The 23,237-nt window shown below is 41.9% G+C and overlaps 1 protein-coding gene across 3 annotated transcripts in view; it reads left to right on the top strand.

Annotated features, from left to right (window-relative positions):
* Positions 1–23,237, top strand: part of Ift81 (intraflagellar transport 81) — a 72,945-nt gene that overhangs the window by 41,807 nt on the left and 7,901 nt on the right. For all 3 annotated transcript variants that reach the window (XM_048447358.3, XM_048447356.3, XM_048447360.3), the window contains 6 exons: positions 7,893–8,042; positions 11,991–12,119; positions 13,549–13,638; positions 19,496–19,582; positions 20,679–20,750; positions 21,191–21,276. In XM_048447358.3, the coding sequence (XP_048303315.1) occupies positions 7,893–8,042; positions 11,991–12,119; positions 13,549–13,638; positions 19,496–19,582; positions 20,679–20,750; positions 21,191–21,276 (614 nt within the window). The remainder of the gene's footprint in view (positions 1–7,892; positions 8,043–11,990; positions 12,120–13,548; positions 13,639–19,495; positions 19,583–20,678; positions 20,751–21,190; positions 21,277–23,237) is intronic.

Raw genomic sequence — 23,237 nt, forward strand, 5'->3', positions numbered from 1 at the left:
ATCTGCTGCCTTCTTCTGACCTCCTCAGACACCAGGAACACCTTTAAGATTATTTTTGTGGCTGGGAGGATGACTGAATCAGTAGTGCTTGTTGTGCAAAATAAGTGTCTGAGTCAGTGTGATATAATCACACACATGCACAAGTTCACACACATGAACACACACAATAAAACACTTATGTTTTAAAATTGTTTCTTTTAAAGTCATTCTTTTAAATTTAAATGTACATTTTTATTTATTTACATGTATATATATTTGTGTGCTGCGGTGCACTATTGGAGGTCAGGGATAGCAAGAGGGAGTTGGTTCTCTCCATTCACTCTTCGGGTCCCCCATGTTTGAATGTAAGAATGCCCAGCAAACATATGGAAGTCAGAAGATAACTTTTGGGACTTGGTTCTCTCCTCCTGCCTCATTCTTGCATAAGGGTCTCTTGTCTCTGTGCTACATACACTGGTGTAGCTTAGGGTCTTTCCTCTGATTCTTCTGTCTCTGCCTCCTGTCGCTTTACAAGAACGCTAGGATTACAGATGTCCACAGGTACATCTGGCTTTCTACATGGGTTCTAGGGACTGAACTTAGATCATCAGGCTTGCATAGCAAGGACTTTCACCTGCTAAGCTATCTTCCCACCTGCTTAAAATTATTCTTGTAAATATCTAGTTCAAAATGATTTTCTAAAATTATTTTACATATCCTCTTAATTTTTTAATTTTTAAAGATTTATTTATTTTATTAATTGTATAAGTGTCTTGCCCACATATATGTATGTGTAGCACACGTATATGCCTGGTGCCGTCAGAAGTCAGAAGAGAGCCACAGATCCCCTAGAACCTGCCTGTAGATGGTTGTGAGCACCATGTGACTGCAGGAACCAGGTCTCTGCAAGACCAGCCAGTGCTCTTCCTTCCTGAGCCAGCTCTCCAGCCCCTCCATGAAATGTTTTTTTTAAAAAAACTTTTACAAGGAAAGAATGTTTAGGGGCTTTTTTGGAGGGTTTTTTGTTCTTGTTGTTCTTGTTTTTTTGAGGCAGGGTCTCTATGTAGTCCTAGTTGTCCTGGAAATCACTATGTAGACCGGACTGGCTTCAGATTCGGAGATTTGCCTGCCTCTGCCTCACTAGTGCTGGGGTTAAAGGCATAGGCTACCTCACCTGGCCAAGGTTTTATATTTCAAACATAAGCTAAGAATAAAATTTTCAACTAATTTTTAAAATTAAAATGCTTTATTTCCTGAGTGTAGTGGCACACACCTTTGATCCCAGCACTTAGAAGGCAGAGGCAGGCAGATCTATAAGTTTAAGGTCAGCCTTGTCCTACATAGTGAGTTTTAGGACCACTAGAGCTATATAGTAAGACCCTGTCTCAAAACCCAACAAAACAGTAACAAAAAGAGTCATTTATTTACAATAATCAACATAAAAACCATCAGTCCTGGGGGCTGGTGAGATGGCTCAGTGGTTAAGAGCACTGACTGTTCCTCCAGAGGACCCGGGTTCAATTCCCAGCACCCACATGGCAGCTCACAACTGTCTGTAGCTCCAGATTCAAGAGAATCTGACATCATTATACCAATGCGCATGAAATAAAGTTAAATAAAGCTTTAAAAAAAAATCAGTCCTTTCATTTAGGATCAAGGTGTTCGTGTTTAAACGATAAAATTGCACTGCTGATATTTTAACCTATGTTTGATGATAGAGAAATAGATGAGTCATATAACTTTCATTACCACCTCCCTTTCCTCTAAAGTTCATATACTTACTTACCTCTTTGGATAGTCTGAGACTTGTAAAATTCAGTTACATTTTGAAATGTGTCTGCAATTACTTTAATGAGACCACCTTTGAAGCAATTTTTTTTAAGTGCTCACAGACACAGAAAGGCGGTGATAGCAACAACCTCAGCCCACCCTCACCTACTTTCCAGCCCAGAAGTGAGAGGATCATCACCTAGCAAGGAAAGGGCCGAGTAGCTCAGAGTAACCAACAGACCTGAGAGAGGAAGGCAGACCCAAGTACACTGTATGCAGGGACTGGAGTTTGGGCCACAGATCTTAGTTTCCTAGCCAGCCATTTTCATAGAAGAATGCATTAATGACTTCCTTCATGGCCAAGTTGGAGATGAGGTTTTCCTGGGTCAGAGTGCCCCAGGACACAGATTCAAAATGGTCCACACCTTCCGTTTCTCCTCAGTGTCCTTTGACATCATAGATGATGCCACTGGGTGTGCTACAGGCTTGTTTCCTCCTTGTCCACCCGAGAGAAGAACTCATCTGTCTGCCATCTATTTGCTGTATTTGGCCTCAGTGTAGGTCTGCTAGGCCTGAATGTGGCTGTCGTTCTTGCCTCCCTCATGGTTCCCAGGATACATTAGTTCTCTGTCTGGCTCAGCAACAGTGAGCCTGGTGAGATGGAAGTGCAGCTCACTGTCTTGGGAGCTGTGCTGCTCCTCAGGACTGTTCTGGTGCTGCTGTTGATGCAAAGAGGCTAGGGATGCCATCTGCATGAGCCACTGCTCCTTGTCTGAGGTGTAGGTTCACTGCAGATTGGCCATGGCCTCATCTTCACTCTGCATCTCCGGCCAGCACTTCCCCAGGAAGAAGTGCGGCTTCACAGACTGCCAGTTGTGCTCCAGGGCATGCTAGCTGTCCCCGTATGCTTATGGTGGCTACTGAATCTTCAGGTAGTACAGGGCCCAGTTAGTATAGTACACCATCACTGGTGTGTTGCTGGTAATGCTCCAGCCAAAGTAGGCCAATGCCTCCAGGTACTTTCAGGGCCCAGCATTGGCACCTCCATCTTTTTCCTCCTGGCCCAGTTCCCACAGCCTGTAGAAACAATTCATACAGTGAGCAAACACCTTACGGTAATGTTGAGGTGTGTTTAGTGGTTAAAGTTATAAGAAAGATGGAATACAGGAAATCATATAGTTCCTTTAAACTTTAAATCATATAGTTCTTTAAACTAAGAAACTATCCAAACGAAACATTCTTGCTCACCCCTGTCTGTCACTAGTTCCTCCTAAATTACTTACAGAGGCGGATTATGGGAAGCAGAGTGCACCAGGCTTGGGTTCTCACTTGCAGCTGCCAGTTTAAAAGTTTCTGACTATAAATATAAAACAAGATATGTTGGAGCTGGAGAATTGACTCTGTGGTTACGGCCTCTATTCTTCTAGGGGATGTGGGTTCGATTCCCAGCACACATTTAGCAGCCATAATTTCAGTTCCAGGGGATCAGTCCCTCTTGTGGCCCCCAGGCAGTACACATACATATGTGCAAACAAACTACTCATGCAAATAAAATTTAAAATTTTCTTTTTGTTTGAGACAGGGTTTCTCTGTGTAGCCTTGGCTGTCCTGGAACTCACTCTATAGACCAGTCTGGCCTCAAACTCACAGAGATCCTCCTGCCTCTGTCTTCTATGTACTGGGATTAAAGACATGTGCTACAACCACCTGGCACAAATAAAATTTAAAAAGAATTTTTAGCTCTTCAATTCTATCCATCATTATGGAAGTGATCTCGCTCCCATAAATACTCCCAGCCCCTCAGTTATGACCCACTGGTCCAACTCTGTATAATTTCCCTGTCCACTCGCCTCCCTTGGTCTCTGGATCCTCCTGCCCTGCCACTTGGCTGCTGAGTCATCCTCATTGGCCGCAGGTCTGCTGTCACTCCTCTGCACCAGAAAAGGGAGGCGAGTTCTGACTCTGACCCGGCAGAGTTCACAGAGAATGCGCTGGCTTTTCTTGAGTTTTAGAGTTTGTGCCATACCACACTGCTGATTTTCATTTCTAGTGTGGTAAGTATCAATAGATAGCATCTACATAAAACCTCAGATCTTTGATAATCTTAAAAGGTCTGCTGGGCATGCTGTGCACTTCTGTAATCTCAGATCTTAGGAGAGCAAAACAAGAGGAAGATAAATTCAAGACCAGCCTGGGCCAAATAAAAAAAGGCTACATAAAGGGTATTTGAGAGTAGATAGTTTGAGAATCTCTGCTACAGATGCACAGTAACACAGCAGGCAATGACAAAGGGAAGCAAGGGCAAGCCAAGTTCTGGAAGATCCCTGCAGGAGCTCAAGAAATGATAAAAGGCCAAGCTTCCTAATAAAGAAGTATAGGGTTCAAAGGATGCTTGCATCACTTTTTAGATCAACTGTGAAAGCATTTAAGAGCAGTTTGGCAGAATATCAGAAACGTGTGTTCCTTTTGATCATTTCTGGAAAAATATCCTACAGAAATTATGAAGTGTATATTAAGGCTAGCATGTGATACAAAGTTGTAATCCCAGCACTGAGAAGACAGGAAGATCTGGCATTGGAGGCCAGCCTATGTCACATAGCAAGATCTTTGTTCCCAAAGAAATAAAGTGTTTGAAGAATCAATGTATTTGTATTGTTTTATCTGATACTTAAAGGACCAGAAATAACCTAAAGTCCAAGTGGTAATTTCAATGCACTGAAAACATGAGTGATGTGTTTCTCTCGCCTTAATGAGTCAGAGCCAATAGATGCCTCGATGGCCACCTATTGCGTCTTTGTGTGGAGCTGTGACTCATGTGACCCTGACTATATACCTTCCCCTAGGTAGAATGTATAGTGAATCCCAAATAATAAGCAGTTCTTGTAGAGTATGGTGAGCAATATGTGGGATTGTTCTCCCAGCAGAGCATTTCTAGCTTTTAACTTTTAAAAATAGTCGTGCAGCACAGATAGAGGAGGGAAGCTGGCCTAGATGTTACACGGGAGAGCAGATGAGCAGGGCTGATTTCATTTTGGGCGCCTTGCCCAGGACACTTTTAATAGACTGTATAGTTAGTTACTCTAGGGATTCTGAGTCGGTGGTTATATCAGGCTTACACATTTATGCTTTAAAAGGAAAATTAGTAAGTTATTAGACTCTAGGTACTTTGCTATGGCTCAGATTTTTTGAGCAGCTTTTGTAACCCAGCCATTGAAAATCTGCAGTGTGGGGGCTAGATTTCTGAGTAGCAAGACAAACTTAATTATAGAGTAATATTTGGAGAGCCAGCCATTGTGGTGCATGCTTGTAATCCTAGCCTGGGAAGAATCAGTTCAAGGCCAGCCTGGCTATAAGAGACCTGAGACTGTCATCTCCCCGCTTCCCTATATATAATTAACCCACTGGTGTCACGTGTCTTTGGTACAAGAACTCTGGATGCCAAGACCAAGTGTCATGTTCAGGTTCAGTCTAGCCTGGACTACCTAGGGAGACCCTATCTCAAAAATCCTTGAAGAAGAGAAGGAAAGGTATTCTGAACTTCCTTCATCTACATCTCATTTTCTGAAACTGGGTGGCAAGTTCATGGGGTGATGTAACAGAGTTGGGAGTCACAAAAAAAATTGACAGCAGTAAAAATGTTTTTGAACATGCAATAACCAAAATTAATTCAAAATCAAATATGCACAGACATAATGAATTTGCAGTATTCTGGCAGTGCTAACCCATGTTGTATGCAGGACCTCTCTACAACTTTGTTTGGAACACAAACAAACACACCGCATTGCACACACCGGCACACCATGACTCACCTTCGACACCATTGGTCTATTAGAAATTGTAATGGTTTTACTGTCCATACAAAACTTTCTGCTGTTATAGAAACATACTGGTCTGATTATAGAAAACAAAGACTTCATATTTTCCTACCATCATTTCTCAGTGTGTAAGTATCAAATTAGTTTATCCTTGGACTGGATTGTGTTACAGTGTTGGATCTTAAAAATGGCTGTGTGACTTACAGTCTTGAATTTCATTGAAAAATATTGTTAAATTAACTTTAGCCTAGGATTAAGAGAAATTTTTCAACCATTCTGTGATGGCCATAAACATACTGCTGATATTTTGTCCTGTGTGTTTATGTGAAGCAGTATTTTTAACATTACTGAGTATAACATCAAAATATTGTGGAAAGATGGATCAGTGGGAAGAGCACTAGCTGTTCTTCCAGAGGACATGAGTCCAACTCCCATGCTGGTCACAACCGTCTATACTCTAGTTCCAGGTGATCCAGCGCCGTCTTCTGGCCTTCACCAGCAGCAAGCACACACAGTACACAGACATACATGCAAGCAACACATCCATACACATAAAATTTTTAAAAATCAAATATTTAAGTGTTCCACACACCTTTAATTACAGCACCAAGGAGGCAGCCTGGTCTACAAGGCAAGTTCCAGGCGAGCCAGGGCTACACAGAGAAACCCTACCTCAAAATCCAGAAACAAAGCAAAACCAAAAGAAGCACTATGATTTCTCTACAGTTGCTAATGAACTGTCTCCTGTTGGGTAATACAGGAGCTTGTGTTATATGGAAGCGGTTTACAGCAGACAGTCCTTAAGATAAAATCTTTCATTATTGTATATTTAATAAAATGCTACTTAGAGTAGAAAAAAATATAGTTAAAAAATAAGAAATGAACTGCGCAGTTGTAGTGCACACCTCTTATCCCAGCAGTCAGGAGGCAGAGGCAGGGGGATCTCTGTGAGATTGAGGCCAGCCTGGTCTCCAGAGCAAGTTCCAGAACAGGCTCCAAAGCCACGGAGAGACCGTGTCTTGAAAAACAAAAACAAACAAAGCAAAAATTAAACAAAAAAAGTTACTTGAAAAGAAAAGAAGAAATGGTATGTCATGGGAGTGTTATAAATGTTCCTTTTCCTTTTCAGTAGTTTCTCGACTTCTTAAATTTTAGGATGTGTCCCTATCCTGTGTCTGAGGTGTTTCCTAAGGAAATAGCCGCAGTTCACTCCTCTGGAGACAGTAGTCATTGTTGCCGACCCTGGTTTTCTTTCTTTTTTGTTTTCATTTTGTTTTGGTTTGGTTTCTGTTGTTGTTATTTTATTTGTTTTTGTTTTTTTTGGGACAGGATTTCTCTAGTTTTGAAGCCTGTCCTGAAACTGGCTCTGTAGTCGAGGCTGGCCTTGAACTCACAGAGATTCACCTGCCCCTGCCTCCCGAGTGCTGGGATTAAAGCCCGGCAACCCTGATTTTTCCGTATTGAGCCCAGCAAACTGAGTGCACTTCTAGCAGAACACAGTCATTTGTAAAACTCTGTTATAAGACCAGTCCAGAGCTACTCATGGCTTCTTCCTTCTTCTGTAGGCCTTTGTACTGTTAGGGGGTTAATTTCTGTTTTGCTTGCTTGGTTGGTTTTGTTTTTTCTTATTTGTAAAGGGAAATACTTTTTTGTTTTGGTTGGTTTGGTTTGGTTTTTTTCGAGACAGGGTTTCTCTGTAGCTTTGGAGCCTGTCCTGGAACTAGCTCTTGTAGATCAAGCTGTCCTCGAACTCACAGAGATCCACCTGCCTCTGCCTTCCAAGTGCTGGGATTAAAGGCATGCGCCACCACCATCCAGAAAAGACTTTCATATAGGGATTCAGAATATTTGAGTTAAAAAATGAATATGTTTATATATGTATATAGTTTAATTAAACAGTTAATTTGATGCTGGAGAGATGGCTCAGTGATTAAGAGTACTTGTTGCTCTTACAGAGGAACCAGGTTCATAGCTGGGCATGGTGGCACATGACTGACTAGCCTGGTCTATATAACAAGTTCTAGAACTGCCAGGGCTGCATAGAGAACCAGGTTCAATTCAGAGCACCAGTGTGGTGGCTCACAACAACCATCAGTAACTCCAGTTCTGAGGAGTCTATCACACTCTCCTGACTTCTCTGTCTCCTGCGTGCATGGACTACATATACGTGCACATTAAATGCATAAATATTAAGCAATTAGTCTTTACTGGTTTTCTAAGAAAACTAGGATACTGTGTATTTGTGATGCGTAGACCGTCAAGCAGAGAAGAAAAGCTTTCTAATAAAATAAGTTCATTTATAATACTTGGGTACTTTTTTTTTTGCAGTTCAAGAGATATGTCAGTAAACTTCGAAGCAAGAGTACAGTTTTCAAAAAGAAGCATCAGATAATAGCTGAATTTAAGGCTGAGTTCGGTCTCTTGCAGAGGACAGAAGAACTTCTTAAGCAACGTCAGGAAACCATTCAACATCAACTGGTAATACAGCTTTATCTTGGCTGCTAAAATACAAATGTCAGGAGGTTTGTAGCTTGTAACTTTATGCTGAGGTCATTGTTTTTACTGGAAAAATCATACAATTATTAATTTTCTTTGACTAATTACAGAGTGTCATGTAAGCTGATTCATTTAGTTTTTAATGCAGCAGAAAGCACTGCCTTTTAAAAATATGTGTGCTCACTTGGGGGTTATTAATAGAAGTTGGAAGTCCAAGTTTGTTTTTCTTTTGGTTAGCTAGTTAATATGAGTAAAATTATCATTCCAAGTGAGTGACTGTAAAACATTATTTACCATGGCCTACACATGCATTTCCAAGGAGCTTTGGGAAGAAATACCCAGGGAAGGCACTATGTGGAGGTAGACTGCAGCCTTGTTCCGTATGCTTGTGCTATGGCTGGCAGGTAAGAGTTGAAGCTTTGCTGTGGAGCTTCTCTGAATGCCAGGTCCCTGCAGTTCTCTTGGTGTGACATTTCCCCTCCTTTTCGCCATGGGGAAGCTATTTCATCAGGATGCTGCTCTGAACTAGCAGTGCTGGTAGAGGTCAAGGGCATTTGCCACTGACATTACAAACTTTTCAGTTCCTTGATGAATAATCCGCTTTCCGAGAACCTGGAACTGAAGATTTACCATGACCCAAATGTGGGTCCTAACAACACCAGTTTCAAAATTGGCAGTAATAATTGCATTATTGTTCAGATTATTTCCTAATTTCCACTTGATTCCCTTGCCTTGACTTAAAATCAAACTTCTGGGGATTTTTCAGGTTCTAATTCTACTGTGGCTATACCAGTTATCAGTGCCTCTCTTCTCTTTTACCTGGACTCCCCTTGCAGCTGTGTTAGACTTAGTCACTGTAGCACAAATTCTAATTGGTCTTACTAATAAAAACTTGGAGTCAGATTGTAATGCCCAAATGAGCACGGCATAGCCGCCATTGGCCAGAGCTGTCAGAGACTCAAGTGGCCCCAGGAACTGGGTGCCAACTGTAATTGTTTGCTCAATTTGGGAAATAACCAGGCCAGCTTAAAGATAAACAATTATATTTTTAATTGTTATAAGGGGAAACTCATGCCACAGGAATGGGACGTCCGAGTTCCTCTGTGTCCCGCAGGAATCACCCAGAGAGAGTGAGCACCTGGTCTGTCCCAGTTTTTCTTCCTGGGTTCCAGGTAGCCACACCTTAACTAGGTTCCACTTCTTAAAGGTGATTGGTTAACAGAGCTTCCCCCATCATCAGATATCAGAATAAATGCTAAAAGATCATAGAAGTAAAGGAGCCAACCACTAGAGCGACCTTTTACCTCTTCTGAATCCTCAGACCAAAGTGGGTGAGGTCCATGGATCCTCAGACTGGATGCACTGAGATCCTATCTGCTCCTGCCTTATATTCCTCCCTCTGCCCAGCCATATCCCTTCCCTTCCTGTCTCTACTTCCCTAGTACTGGGATTAAAGGTGCGTGACTCCCAAATACTGGGATTAAAGGTGTGAGCCACCCCTGCCTAGCTCTGTTTCTCTTTTAGACTGGATCAATTTCACGTAGCCCAGGGTGGCCTTGAACTCACAAAGATTCATCTGCCTCTGACTCCTGAGTGCTAGGATTAAAGGTGTGGCCAGTACTGTCTGGCCTCTATGGCTAACTAGTGGCTATCTCCACATTCTGATCTCCAGGCAAGCTTTATTTGTTAGAGCACAAACAAAATATCACCAAAGTCACCATTCCCCATGGTCCTTTTTTATTGATAAACATTTGTTTGTTTATTGTGTGTGTTCGTATGTGTTTTCATTTATCACTGCACATGTGGAGGTCAGAGGACAACTAGGAGTCTGTTCTCTCCTTCCACCACATGGGTCTCAGGGATCAGTCTTGCTGGACTTTGCAGCAAGGGTCCTTACCCCTGAGCCATCTCATTGGTCCCATTTTTTTTTATTGATTGTATTTCACTTTTTCTTTTTTTTCATTCCATATTACTGTTTCTCATAGTGATTCATCACTTTGGATCGTTTTATTGTTTTATGTTTGACTACCTTTTATTCTTTCAGATTTTTTTTGTTTTTGTTTTTGTTTTTGTTTTTGAGGCAAGGTTTCTCTGTGGCTTTGGTGCCTGTCCCAGAACTAGCTCTTGTAGACCAGGCTGGCCTCGAACTCCTAGAGATCTGCCTGCCTCTGCCTCCCGAGTGCTGGGATTAAAGGAGTGCACCACCACTGCCCGGCCTTTATTTGTATTTTTATGTGTATAAATCTTTAGCGTGCATATATGTATGTGTACAACATGTGTATCTGTTGTCCACAGAGGTCAGAAGAGGGCATCAGATCCCTTGGAACTAGAGTTACAAATGGCTGTGAGCGGCATTGTGGTTGCTGGCAACCAAACCTGGATCCTCTATAAAAGAGCAGCAAGTGCTTTTGACTGCTGAGTCATTTTTCCAGGCCTGTTTTGCTACCTTTCTTTATTTATCTGTAATTTTTATTGGATGTCAGGGTTCACATGTGATTATATTTTCATGCCCCTGACTATATTTTTATTTTTCTTTGAAGTGGGGTCTTCTGTGTAGGCTAGGCTGTCCTAAAACTCACCACATAGTCTGAGCTGGCCTTGAGCTCCTGATCCTCCTGCATCAGTCTTCTGAGTTGAAATTACAGTCTTGTGCCACCATCCTTGGCTTCCAATAGGTTTTAAAACTTTCCATGCCACAGAACCCTGTCACTAGATCACAAGTACCTTTGATTTTGAATCCTTTTCTTACTCAACCTTTTAGCAGCATTTAGCATAGCTGGCCATTTCTTCTTCCCTGTAATGTTTTCTACAGGAACTAGGAAGATGGCTCAGCCAGTAAAGTGCTTGCCGTGTAAGCATGAGGACCTTAGTTAGCACCCGTGTAAAAGTCAAGTGCACCACTGCAAGCCTGTAACCCTGACTCCAGGGAGACGGAGACAAGACATTGCTGTGGCTTACTGGCGAGTCAGTCTAGCCAGATCACTGAGCTCCAGGTTCAGTGAAGAACACTGTCTCAAAAAAATGGGGTGGAAAACAATTGAGAAAGACACCTGGGGTCAACCTCTGGCCTCCACACAAATGCAGCCTCACACACATGCGTGCACAACACATTTTTCCACTTGTCTTCCAGGATGTTACACTCTGGTGCTTTCTTCCAAACTAACGCTGCTACTCAATTGTTGGGGTCCCACTTTCATACGTCCTCATAGCTTTGCACGGACGTCATACAAAGTTTCCAGATCTAGGGGCTGGAGAGCTGGCTCAGAGGTTAAGAGCACTGGCTGTTCTTCCTAGAGGACCTGAGTTCAATTCCCAGCAACCACATGGTGGCTCAAAACCATCTGTAATGAGATCTGGTGCCCTCTTCTGGAATGCAGGCAGAACAGTGTGTACATAATAAATAAATAAATAAATAAATCTTGAGAAAAAAGTTTCCAGATCTATTCTCACCTTGAATATATTCTACTTACTTGTCTTTGTATTACGTATTTATTTCCACTATTGCTTTTTTGAGGGAAGAGTCCCTGTCCTTTTTTGTTCACTATTCTACACTGGTGCCCAGAACTGTGCTCAAAAAAGCTAATATATAAGAAATATCAGAGGAGTGAATGAATACAACTTGTCAGTTATGAGTGCATGTATCACCAAAAATTTACTGAGTATATCATGCGTTTTAGGTTCTATGTTAAGAATTATTTGAGAATCTGAAATTAAATATACTTTCTATGCTTCTGAAGATAACATGGCAACTCTGAACACAGGTTTATAGTGTATGAAGACGAGCTCCCGGATGAAGTAATAACTGAAGTGAGTGCAGGTTGTCTGTTGGGAGTTTAAACAAATTTATTAATTACAACTTTTCAACAGAAATAGAAAGTATTTCTTATAGGAAAAATATGTCAACACTCATGGACTTTTTGTTTCTTACAGCATACTATTGAAGAGAAGAAGGGTGTGTCTGGGTACAGTTACACCCAGGAAGAGCTAGAAAGGGTGTCGGCCCTCAAGAGTGAGGTTGACGAGATGAAAGGCCGGACCCTGGATGACATGTCTGAAATGGTAATGATACCTTCTGTCTTGTTTATTTTATTAACTTATATGGTTAGAAGGCAGGTTTTTATGTTTAATTTTCAGTTAAACATTTAAATATTAATCTCTATTCATTGTTTACTTTATATTCTTTTGCCACGTACTTGCATGACTCTAGGGGTTGACCTAACTGAGGCAGCGAGGGAATGAAAGTAGGACAGACACACAGGCACATATACAGAAGAGCTGGGGTCAGGTGGTCTGAGCGCATGGATAGGGAAGCTGCAGCCCCACACCAAGCGTAGTGTTTATTCCATACCATTGCACCAGCAGGCAGGTTGAGTCAGTCTGCATAGGAGCAGTGTCTGTAGGGCTTCAGGCTGTACACAGCTATGGGGAGAAAGCTATGGTGGGCCTGGTCTGCTCTCACTGTCAACTTTCGCACTCAGACCAGAGGAAGGCTGTGCCGCTCCCTTGGGGCTCAGGCTCATGTCAACAACACGCATTCACTCACACTCGCTTTCTTCCTTCATTCTTTCATCTGTTTTTCTTAAAAATCTATCTCTTGAATTTTTCCATTGCAATATGATTGTTCAACTAAAACAGTGTATACTTTGAATCTTAATATGACATTAAAGAAGTGTTTATAGTAAAAGTAAGTACTAGAATTATTTCATCTTTGTGATGTCCTGATGTTCCTCCAAATGCACTGGGACTCTCTCAGAAGGCATCATAACTTTGAAATCTTTCCTTACTTGTTGATAAATAGTTGCTGCCACAAACCTAAAGACTACCTGAGTGTTAGCCTAGAACTTTCTGGATTTTGTCCAAATCTAGTTCCTAAAAAGGGTTAGTGTTTAGTATAGAGGAGGCCTTCAGGACCCCTATTCTGTCAGGCCATTCAGGTTAAGTATATTGAAAATCCCCCATGCATATTCGTGTGTAGCTCCTGTGACCTGAGTTGCGCATGCTTTAACAGACTATATCTTATAGTAGACAAGTAACTGCATTGTCGCGTCATGCATTCGGTGTTAACTTGCAAACATTTCCTCGTCATGGTTTACAATCATGATAATTGACATTTGAACCAATAAATGGCATTTCACCTTTCTAAGAAATTAACATCCACTGGCTAAGTGTAGTGATACATAGCTTTAGTCCCAGCACTTGGGAGGCAGAGGCAGGTGGATCTCTGTGGGTTTGAGCCCAGCCTGGTCTACATAGTGAGTTTTAGGACAGCCAGAACTACATCAATCCCTGCAAAACAAAAACAAAAACAAACAAACAAAAAAGACAAGAAAGTAGAAATTAATATTTGATAAATCCCCTTTCTATTGTTTGGCAATGAAGTAATTTACAGGTTTTTTTAAAAATCTTTATTTAACTGCAATAGTATTTTTATGTATGTAGCATTTTTTTTCATTTTTGTAGATGTCATTTTTTTTTTCTTAAATGACAGGTAAAAAAACTGAATTCTCTGGTATCAGAAAAGAAGTCAGCTCTGGCCCCAGTCATAAAAGAACTCCGGCAGTTGCGTCAGAAATGTCAGGTAAGTTTGACTTTGAGATAGCTTTAGCTCTGTCTTGCCCAGATGAACTAGGTGGGCTCTAAGTGTTCCACTTGGGAGGAAATGGAAAGAAAATTATTGACTGTGTTGCTATGGCATAAGCCAGTGGCTGTGTGGCCCACAAAGGCTTTACTGAATTTATGCTACCTACTGTGTCATAATTCAGTGAGGGTTTAGGTGGAGAGAAGGAATTTAAATGGGAATACAAAAATGCATCCAGATGAAAATTTTCTTTTAAATCATTTGCATTTATTAGAGCCCATCCTCTGTGCCTGGGCACCACTAAGTCAGCTGTAGAGGGAAAGCCGACTGCTCTGGCAGGCATGGTGGGCAGACTGCAGCAGGACAGGTACCAGTGCAGCTACTCGGAAGCCAGTTCTAAGCCCTGATTTAAAGATGAACTGTCAGTGCCTTCCACAGCAGGATCCAGTGGCCTCTACCATTTGGCATTAGCAGCTGCTACTTCCTCATTCTCTGTAGTAATTGTGTTTGAGTGCAAGCCATCTTGCCTGTGCTTGGGGATGGAACTAGAAAACCAGTTTCACGTGAACACCATCTGTCAGAATCAGCCCCAGAGCAGAAAATCACATAGACTTTGGAATCAGTTAGACATAATTTCCTTTTTATAGAAAATGCCATACAGTCTGAGACAGGTTTAGTAATGTAACGGCTCCAGATAGACAAATGGAATACAAAAGTAGGGGTCTGACTCTAAACTGGAAATTTTCTCTCTCTCTCTCTCTCTCTCTTTCTCTCTCTCTCTCTCTCTCTCTCTCAGACATGGTCTTTCTCTTCTATTATCAGCTATTATGTATCCCTGTATTACGTATCCCTGGTTATCCTGGAACTCTATGTAAACCAGGCTGGCCCCAAATTCACAAAAGTCCTCAAGCCTTTGCCTCCCAAGTGCTGGGCTTAAAGGCATGTGCTACCATGTCTGGCCTAAGTTGTCTTTATTTCAATGTCTTATTACACTGAAACATTGTATTACACTGCTACCATCACAGAGGAGATGAAGTGGTATAGTACCAGCCTGTAAAGAAATTGAAGCAAGATAAAAGAAAACACATCTAAAGAGCCAGTAATATATTAGATATATGTATCATGGAGCCGGTCGAGGGACTCTAAGAAAGTTTGAACCAGAGAAGTTATAGCAGCATTGGGGACTTATGGGTAGTGATGATCTTTGATATTAACAATATTTATTAAGTACTAACTACGTACTTTGTACTCTGACATTTTTCATTTGGGCCTTACAACAACCCAAAGAGACAGGGACTTCCTTCATGGGAGGGGAGGGAAGGAAGGAAGGGAGGCAGGCAGGCGCAGAGACTGGGGACTTGTCTAAATTGTGTCATGGAAACGGAGAGCAGGAGTCTGTATTACAGTATACTAGTAATGTAATGTGACCTCCCACCTGAACCTTTTTGAGATCTTTCTATATTTCTGCCACCTGTGAACATTTTCACCACCATTTCTTTTTTCCACCTCTGGTCTCCCTCTTTTTGTGGGAGGCTAGTTATGCCTTGTAGCCTCAACTTCTACACCATTAACTTCCCTGTTTTCCTTAATTTTATTTGCATGTTTTACATGGCTAGAGGTGGAATCCAGGACTTTCCACATGCTAGACAAGCATTCTTTGATCTCCTGTTGAGATGCCCTAGCCTTCCAAAAGTTGTTTTGTTTTATTTTTTAAAACTTTTATGGTGTTGCCAATGGAATTCAGCATTACATACGTGCTAGGCAAAGCATTGTATCTGTGAGCCATGTCTCCTCTCCTATAAACCATTGTTTAAATTCAAATTTTTGTTGTTTGGGAAAGGATCTGACTATTGCCCAGAACTCTTAAGCTAAGAGAATCCCTCAATTTTTTAAGCCATACCTTTTTATTTTATTTGTTTTAATTTGTTTTAAGTCAAGATCTTACTATGTAGTCCTCACTGGCCTGGAACTCACTCTGTAGAGCAGGCTGACCTGGAACTCAGAGAGATCTGCCTGCCTCAGTCCCCACGTGCTAGAATTAGAAGTGTGTGTCATCATGCCTTAAAAGACCAAGAGTAATTTAAAATATTATATCTTTTTTCAGCTGAGGAGTTAGTAAGGTTAAACTTGGCTTTTGTAATGTCAGATCTGAACCACAAATACCGAAGTTATCACTGCTTGACTCCATCTACTGTGAGAGGTTTTAAAGGATCAGTTGATCAGGGTGTTCACTGCAGAGAGTCGCTGGTCTGGTTTGAGGCCACTGGTTTCTACTACCATATTGATGCTGAATCCTCGCTAGGGCTCTCCCTGGATATCCTGTTGCTGCCCTGTGTTGTGGAGATCCTGCTGCTTTGGGTCTGCAGGGTCATCTCTGCTGTTGCTGCTGGTCAAGGGTTCAGCTCCCTCACCATCTCAGCCCACTCCCTTCCTCTCTCTTCAGATTTACCTCTGTCCATAGGACCTGAACCACTCTGACTCTTTCTCTCTCCCATGAACCACTGCACCATACCTCTGCTCACACCAATGGGGTTCATTTGGCTGGTATTGCAAGGTACCAGGTGGGCCCGTGCTGTCCCCCTGGAGCACAAAGTGGACAGTCCCAGACCTGTGCAAAGTTCTGCTTGTTGAACTCAGGTTGCCCTGGTGGTGTGCTGGGCCACGCTTCTTCATCACAAAGAGATCACCATAGTGTCCAGCCGCCCAGCACCTGTGGCTCCTGGTTGATGCGTTTGGTTATACCCCATTTTTAAATTGACTTATTTGTTTTCTTGATGCTCAGTTTTTTTGGGGGGGGGGGCGGTTCTTTGTATAGTCTAGATAACAAAGCCTCTGTCAGATGTAGAATTGATTTAAAAAAAAAGCTCTTCCCATTCTGGAGGCTGCCTCATTCCTCAAATGGTAGTGTGCTTTGCTGTACATAGGCTTTCAACTTCACGAGGTCCCATTTATTAATCATTGCTCTTAAATGTCCCCACTTCCTCTTCTGTCAGATTCAGGATATCAGGTCTTACGATGAGGTCCTTGATCTATCTGGAATTTCATGTAGGGTAGTAAAGATGGGTCTGTTTTTATTCTTTTATATGTAATTATCATTTGGTGAATTTGCTGTTTTTTTCCAGTATGTATTTCTTTTTTAATAAAAAAGTCAAAAGTCTGTAAAATAAAAATATTGTATACTTTTTAACTTTAATGGACTACCCTCGAGTATTTAGGGAATTTTACAATTAACTATTGCACTTAGAATGCATTCTAAAATTAAATACTACAACTATTTAAAATCAAGAGTATCATCAATTCAAGATTTGCAACTTACAATTTATCTAAATTTTTTATAATCATTTGTAGCTAGAACAGCATCTTGAGATAATTATATAGCTGTGTAATTAAATGGAATAATTACATGTAATTACTAACATATTAGTTTAAAGTATACAATGTGATAGTTTAGTCTTCTTGAAATACTTTTTCTTATAAAAGTAAAACACACCTTCCTTCCAAGCAGCCACCCTCCCTGAAAGTCATTCATTCGTTCATTCCTTTGTTTGTTTGTATGGGGCACAGAGAAGCCAGAAGAGAGCAATAGATGCACTGGAACTGGAGATAAAAGAGGTTATGCGTCTCGTAACATGGGTACTGGCAACTAAACTCAAGTCCTCTGCTTGTGAGCCTAGCTTTCAACTGCTGACCCATCTCTCCAACCTTCAAATTCCTTTTTTTTTGGGGGGGGGGGTTCATTTTATTTTATTATGTGTATGTATGTGCACACCACTGTCTGTCTCTCTGTTGTTCTGTGAAACAAAGTATGGCTGTGTGACTCACTCTCCTCCCCTTCTGTCAGCCTCCCAAAAGCTGGACCGCAGTCATGTGCCACCGTGCTCTGTGGATTGTTTGTCTCTTAAATTCTGGCGGCAGGGAGTGGTTATTCAGTTTTCTGGCCTAATGTGTTAGAACTGTGATAAGCTAGAAGCTAGTTTTGAGCTACTATCTCAGCTTGCAAGTTCTTAGACCATGTAAGTGGAGAAATCTAGACCCATTGTCAGCCTGAGTTTAAGAACCCATGGCAGCTAAGCTGTGTCTTAATTGGTTTAGATTTCAGATTCACAGGTCAAAAAAAAAAAAAAAAGAAAAGAGAAGAGAAGAAAAGCTATCACTAGCCGGTCATTGTGACACAGGCCTTTAATCTCAGCACTCAGAAGGCAGAGGCGGACAGATCTCTGTGAGTTTGAGACCAGACTAGTCTACATAGTCAGTTTTAAGTTCCAGACCAGCCATGTTTGTGTGTTTGATTTCGCTTTGTTTTTGAAGAAGGCTCTGTCATCAACTGTAGCAAGTTCATCTTAGTGAGAAGCTGTCTAAGTGCACACAGCTACTGCCCTTTTCCTACTTACAGGACATATGATTGTTATAGCCATTTATTTTGGTGTGGGGGGGTATGTATGTGTGTACATACATGTGCATTGAAGTCAGAGGACAACTTGTGGGAGTCAGTTTTTTGCCCACTGCATGAGTCCCAGGGATTGTCAACAAGTGCTGTTACTCACTGAACCATCTCACTGGCCTCCTGTTAGCTCATTTTAATACATAAAGCCATATACTCTCTCAGTCTTTATACCATTCGAGTTACCCCAAGCCATAGAGGGTCTGCACAACAGAGATAGCCCATACAACACTCCTCTTCCATGGTACTGCTCGATTCCAAGAGTGCTACTATGTAGAACCAAGGTCATTTCCAGGCTGATTTTACCCTTACTCTTTAACCACGGTCTACTATGGGGTCCTCAGTTCCAACTCCTCACCCTCATGTTCCCAGTGATTTCTTCTACCCTGTGGACGTCACTACCCTGCTGCTGTCCGGACTTATTTCCCCAGGAGGGCCACTGCCCATCTCTTGTTTCTGGTCCTGGTGATTCTGATTCCTTGGCAATTCAGTTCAGCTCTGGATTTTAAGAGACATTTGCTCTTCCTTAACAAGCATTTGCAAATACTTAGCATACCTGTATATTTGCACAGGTTTTTAGATTATCTCCTTCAAAATATGTGACTAAACTTTGAAGCTCTTAGAGGAGCCTGAATTCACTCTGACTCTGCCTTTATAGAAGCATAGTCCTGGCAAGGGCCTGGCCCTTCTGAGTGTTCTCTAAGCATTGTGTGGAGGTAACAGTCAGTACCTCTTTCAGGATATTGTTGTAAGATTTAATTGTTCATGTGCCCTGGTAGAATTTGCAAAGTTCTTATCAGACGCCCACATTCATCGTCATTCTTCTCTCTGGATATTCTCAGATACACTGATAATGGACTACTCTTACATTCCTGAATTTTTCATCTCCTGTACTTCCCAATCCTTTACATACGATGTTCCATTTTTTGTTGTTGTTGTTGTTGTTTAAAGAAAAAAAAAAGCATGTTCTTTCCCTTGCTTCCCTTTCCCTAACATTCTTACTAATCCCTCGTTCTCAGTTTAGATATCAGTTTCTCCAGGAAGTCAGCCCCACTGATCCCCAGGCCTGGATTAGGTCTGAGAGTCCTGCGTGCTGCTGTGCAGGTCGCACCCGTTCCCTGGAGCTCTCACAGCCTGTGCACTCTGAGCATTACTTAGGGGAATGCTGTTTTGTTCACTGTTGTAGCCCCAGCTCCTAAGCAAGAGCCTGGCGCACAGATGAGTACATGGTAGCTATTATTCTTATCAGCACCTCCATCTGTCATAATTCTCAAATGTCCAATTGTTGTATAAATAACTCATAAGTATGCCAAGAAGCTTAGACTCAAGTTACAAGACTGACAAGGCCATGCATTGTTTCAGAGCCACATTTTATGCATTTGTTTTTCACTTAATCATTTGCCCTTTTCAAACTAGGAACTAACCCAGGAGTGTGACGAAAAGAAAGCCCAGTACGATAGCTGTGCAGCAGGCCTTGAAAGCAATCGGTCCAAATTAGAACAGGTAAGAATGGAGTTTTTATTTCAGCAGTTTAGCCGAAGCTACCTGTGTGTGCACATTCTCACTCAGTGTCGTGAGTTCTTACATCTTTATCATCATCTCCTAGCCTGCCTCCAAGGCATCAAAGGCCTTTATTTCTTTGAACTTTATATTTATCCACTGAATTTTTCCATCTGTACCACTACCACTGAAGCTTAAGGTCCATATTCTCTTGCCCAGACTCTGTAGTAGCCATCTATCCGATGCTCTTGTCTTCCGACATGTAATCTCCTAGACCAGACAAAGAAGCTAGTTTCAGATACAGGCCACCCTCATTGGCCCACTACACTCGAGTGAAACCTAACCTCCAAATTCTGTTGTGTGGGGCTCCTCCTGCCTTGTCAAGGTCATACCCGTGTCCTGCAGTTCTCCTTGTCCAGCACTCCAGACTGGCCAAGCTCAGTTCCACCTCCAGGCTTTTGTATGTACTCTTCTCTCTGCCCAGGACACTCCGTGTCTTCTCTCCCCTTTTATTTTTATCACATAGAGCTCCACCTGAAGGTCACTGCCTCATAGACTTTCCTGATCTCTCTCCCTAGTATTTCCCATTCTCCTCATCAGCCTGGCCTGCTAACTGAGCCATCTACCCACATAACGCCTGTACCCATCACAAATAGTCTTCATTCCTGTTTTCCTCAGTGCTGTGTCCCTAGCTCCTACCAGAGTCTAGTCATGTAGAACTTGATGAGTGAGTAGCTGCGCCTGCAGGTTAGAAAGTGCCAGGAGTCACCTGGCGGCCAGCGGTACTACACTGTTACTGTAGACAAGCTTGTGCTGGGGAGGTTCTGATGACCACTCTTCTGTTGTGCATTTAAAGCCAACTTCTCTTTTATTCTTTCAATATTTTTTTAAAATAATTTATTTAACTTTATTTTATGTGCACTGGTGTGAAGATATCAGATCCCCTGGAACTGGAGTTACAGACAGTTGTGAGCTGCCATGTGGGTGCTGGGATTTGAACCTGGGTCTTCTGGAAGAACAACCAGTGCTCTTAACTGCTGAGCCATCTTGCCAGCCCCCTCTTTCAATAATTTGTTGCCCACTTAACATTATATTGTAGGAAGTACGAGGACTGCGTGAAGAATGTCTTCAGGAGGAGAGTAAATACCATTATACAAACTGTGTGATTAAGGTGAGACAAAGAGTATGCAGCAGAGGCACTACTGAAAATGTTTAAAATGGTTATTTTGTGTTCATTTGGTTTTGGTTTTTGTTTTTCAAGATGGGGGTCTCTTACTGTAGCCTTGGCTGTCCTAAAACTCACTACGTAGACCATGTTGGCCTCGAACTCAAAGAGATCTGCCTGCCTCTTCTTTCTGAGACCTGACTAAAAATTATTTCATTGATTGATGGATGGATTGATTGTGTGTATGTGTGTGCCCACGAACACCCTGTGCCCTGGTGTGTCTGCGGAGGTCAGAGAGCAGCTTACAGGATTCAGTTCTCTCCTTCCACAGTGTCAGTCCTGGGGATGGAGCTCAGGTTGTTAGACTTTACCTGCTGAGCCATTTTGTTGGCCCCTTCTGAGGCCCCCAGCAGTAAGGATTTCCTGAAGCCTGTCTTTGTGTTTAGAACCTGGAAGTTCAGCTTCGCCGAGCAACTGATGAGATGAAGGCTTACGTCTCTTCTGATCAACAAGAAAAAAGGAAAGCAATCAGGCAAGTTATTTTATTTTTGAATTGATTTACTCAGTGTTTTCACCTGTAGGTTTAAAAATAAGATAGAAGCTTAGAGCATTTGAGCTATTACTGAAACTTAGTGATTCTAGCCCTCCTAATGGGGTACAGTTGTATATCTTGCTTTCTTTTCATCATGTAATAAATATATATATTTATATGAAATATAAAATTTACACTTTTGCCACCTTTAAGCATGCAGTTAGTGGCACTGATTACATTTACAATGCTGACTCATTACCATTATCTGGTTCCAAACCCTTTCACCTTCCATTAACCATTAACCCCACTCCCACCTCCAAGAATATGTGTACTTCTGTATTAGCTCTCTGTAAGCATGAACGCTTTAATGTTGTCTCCATAAGCACACATGGCTGGGACTCTGGTCATCTGCCTGCTAATTGTACAGTGTGACGTCTGCCTTTTAGCTAGAAACCATGTGACTGCAGCATTGCCAGCCTTTGAAATGGGAAGGGTGTACAAATACTGCTTAGTCTTAAATGGCGACTTTCTGTAGTCTCAACTTGTGGCATACTGTACTGAATCAACTCTTGCCTTAAAATGCATTTATAGCTAAATTGCAAGTTGTAATAAAATGCAGTAATGGAAGTGTTTTCTTTTTTCTTTCTTTCTTTCTTTCTTTCTTTCTTTCTTTTCTTTATCTTCTTTTCTTTTCTTTTTTGGAGACAGGGTTTCTCTGTAGAGTTTGAGCCTCTCCTAGAACTAGCTCTTGTAAACCAGGCTGGCCTTGAACTCATAGAGATTCGCTTGTCTCTGCCTCTGAGTGCTGGGATTAAAGGGGTACACCACCAATCACCTGGCTCAGAAGTTTTCTTATTACTTTCAAGTAAGAACACAAAAGGGTAGGGGTCACATTTGTGGCTGCAGTTGAGATTTTGAGTGTCTGTGCATTGGTGTTCCCAGGAGGAGCCTAGGAAGTAGCCTGCTGCAGTGTCCATGTGGTACACCGGAAGGCACGGCCGGCTGGAGCTCCTCTAGGAATAGAGTGGCTTTAATGCACGCTCTCCACACTAAACTATAAAAGTTCTTATTCAGATTCTTTCAAAGAATGTAAACTTTGCTCTCATAGTCTATATTGTCAGTGGTAAGAAATGAGAATAGTTTATTTGTTCTTGAAAAATAGACATTTTAGAAATTTAATTTACTTCTTCAACGTTATCAGTCTAAAAAGGAAGAAGGAAGTAATTGCTTCTGAACTGTTAAATGTCCAGTCGTTTTCTGACAGGATGTAATTCATCACTAAAAAATCCAGTATGGGTCCAGCGAGGTAGTGTAGTGGGTAAGGGTGCTTACTGCCAGCCCTGACAACTGGGGTTCAATCCCCAGAACCCACATAGCGGAAGGAGAGGACCAAGTCCCATAAGTTGTTCTCTGACCTCCACGCGTGTGCTGTGACACAGGTGTTTGAATGTGCATTCACATACAAAGTAAGTAAATATAAGATAGTTTTTATTTAACACAAAGTCCGTATGGCTGAGGATCTGAAGAGAATCCCAGCACCCACACAGAGCAGATGTGATGCACATGCCTAGAACCCCAGCACTGGGGCTCAGACAGGCACTTCCCATGGGGCTCACTGGCCAGTCAGTCTATCCAGAAAATAAGCTCTAGGCTCAATGAGAGAGACTGCTTTAAACATGAGGAAGAGAGGCAAGGGAGGAAGCTAACTGAAATCAACCTCTGGCTTCTCTACGGCCCACATGGGTGAGTGCACCTGCATGCATACACATAACAGAATCATAATAAACTTTCGTAATCCTCAAGTTATTTTGTGGAAAAGAATTGTGCTATAACTATAACTTTACATTTGAATATTGTAAAAAGAGGTCAACAAAATGACTCAGAGGGTACAGGTGCTTGCCACCACACCTAATAACCTGAATAAGACCCCTGGGATCCACACTGTGGAAGATGAGGACACA

This window comes from Myodes glareolus, chromosome 2 (assembly GCF_982192425.1).
Source record: "Myodes glareolus chromosome 2, mMyoGla1.1, whole genome shotgun sequence".
Lineage (NCBI taxonomy): Eukaryota > Metazoa > Chordata > Mammalia > Rodentia > Cricetidae > Myodes > Myodes glareolus.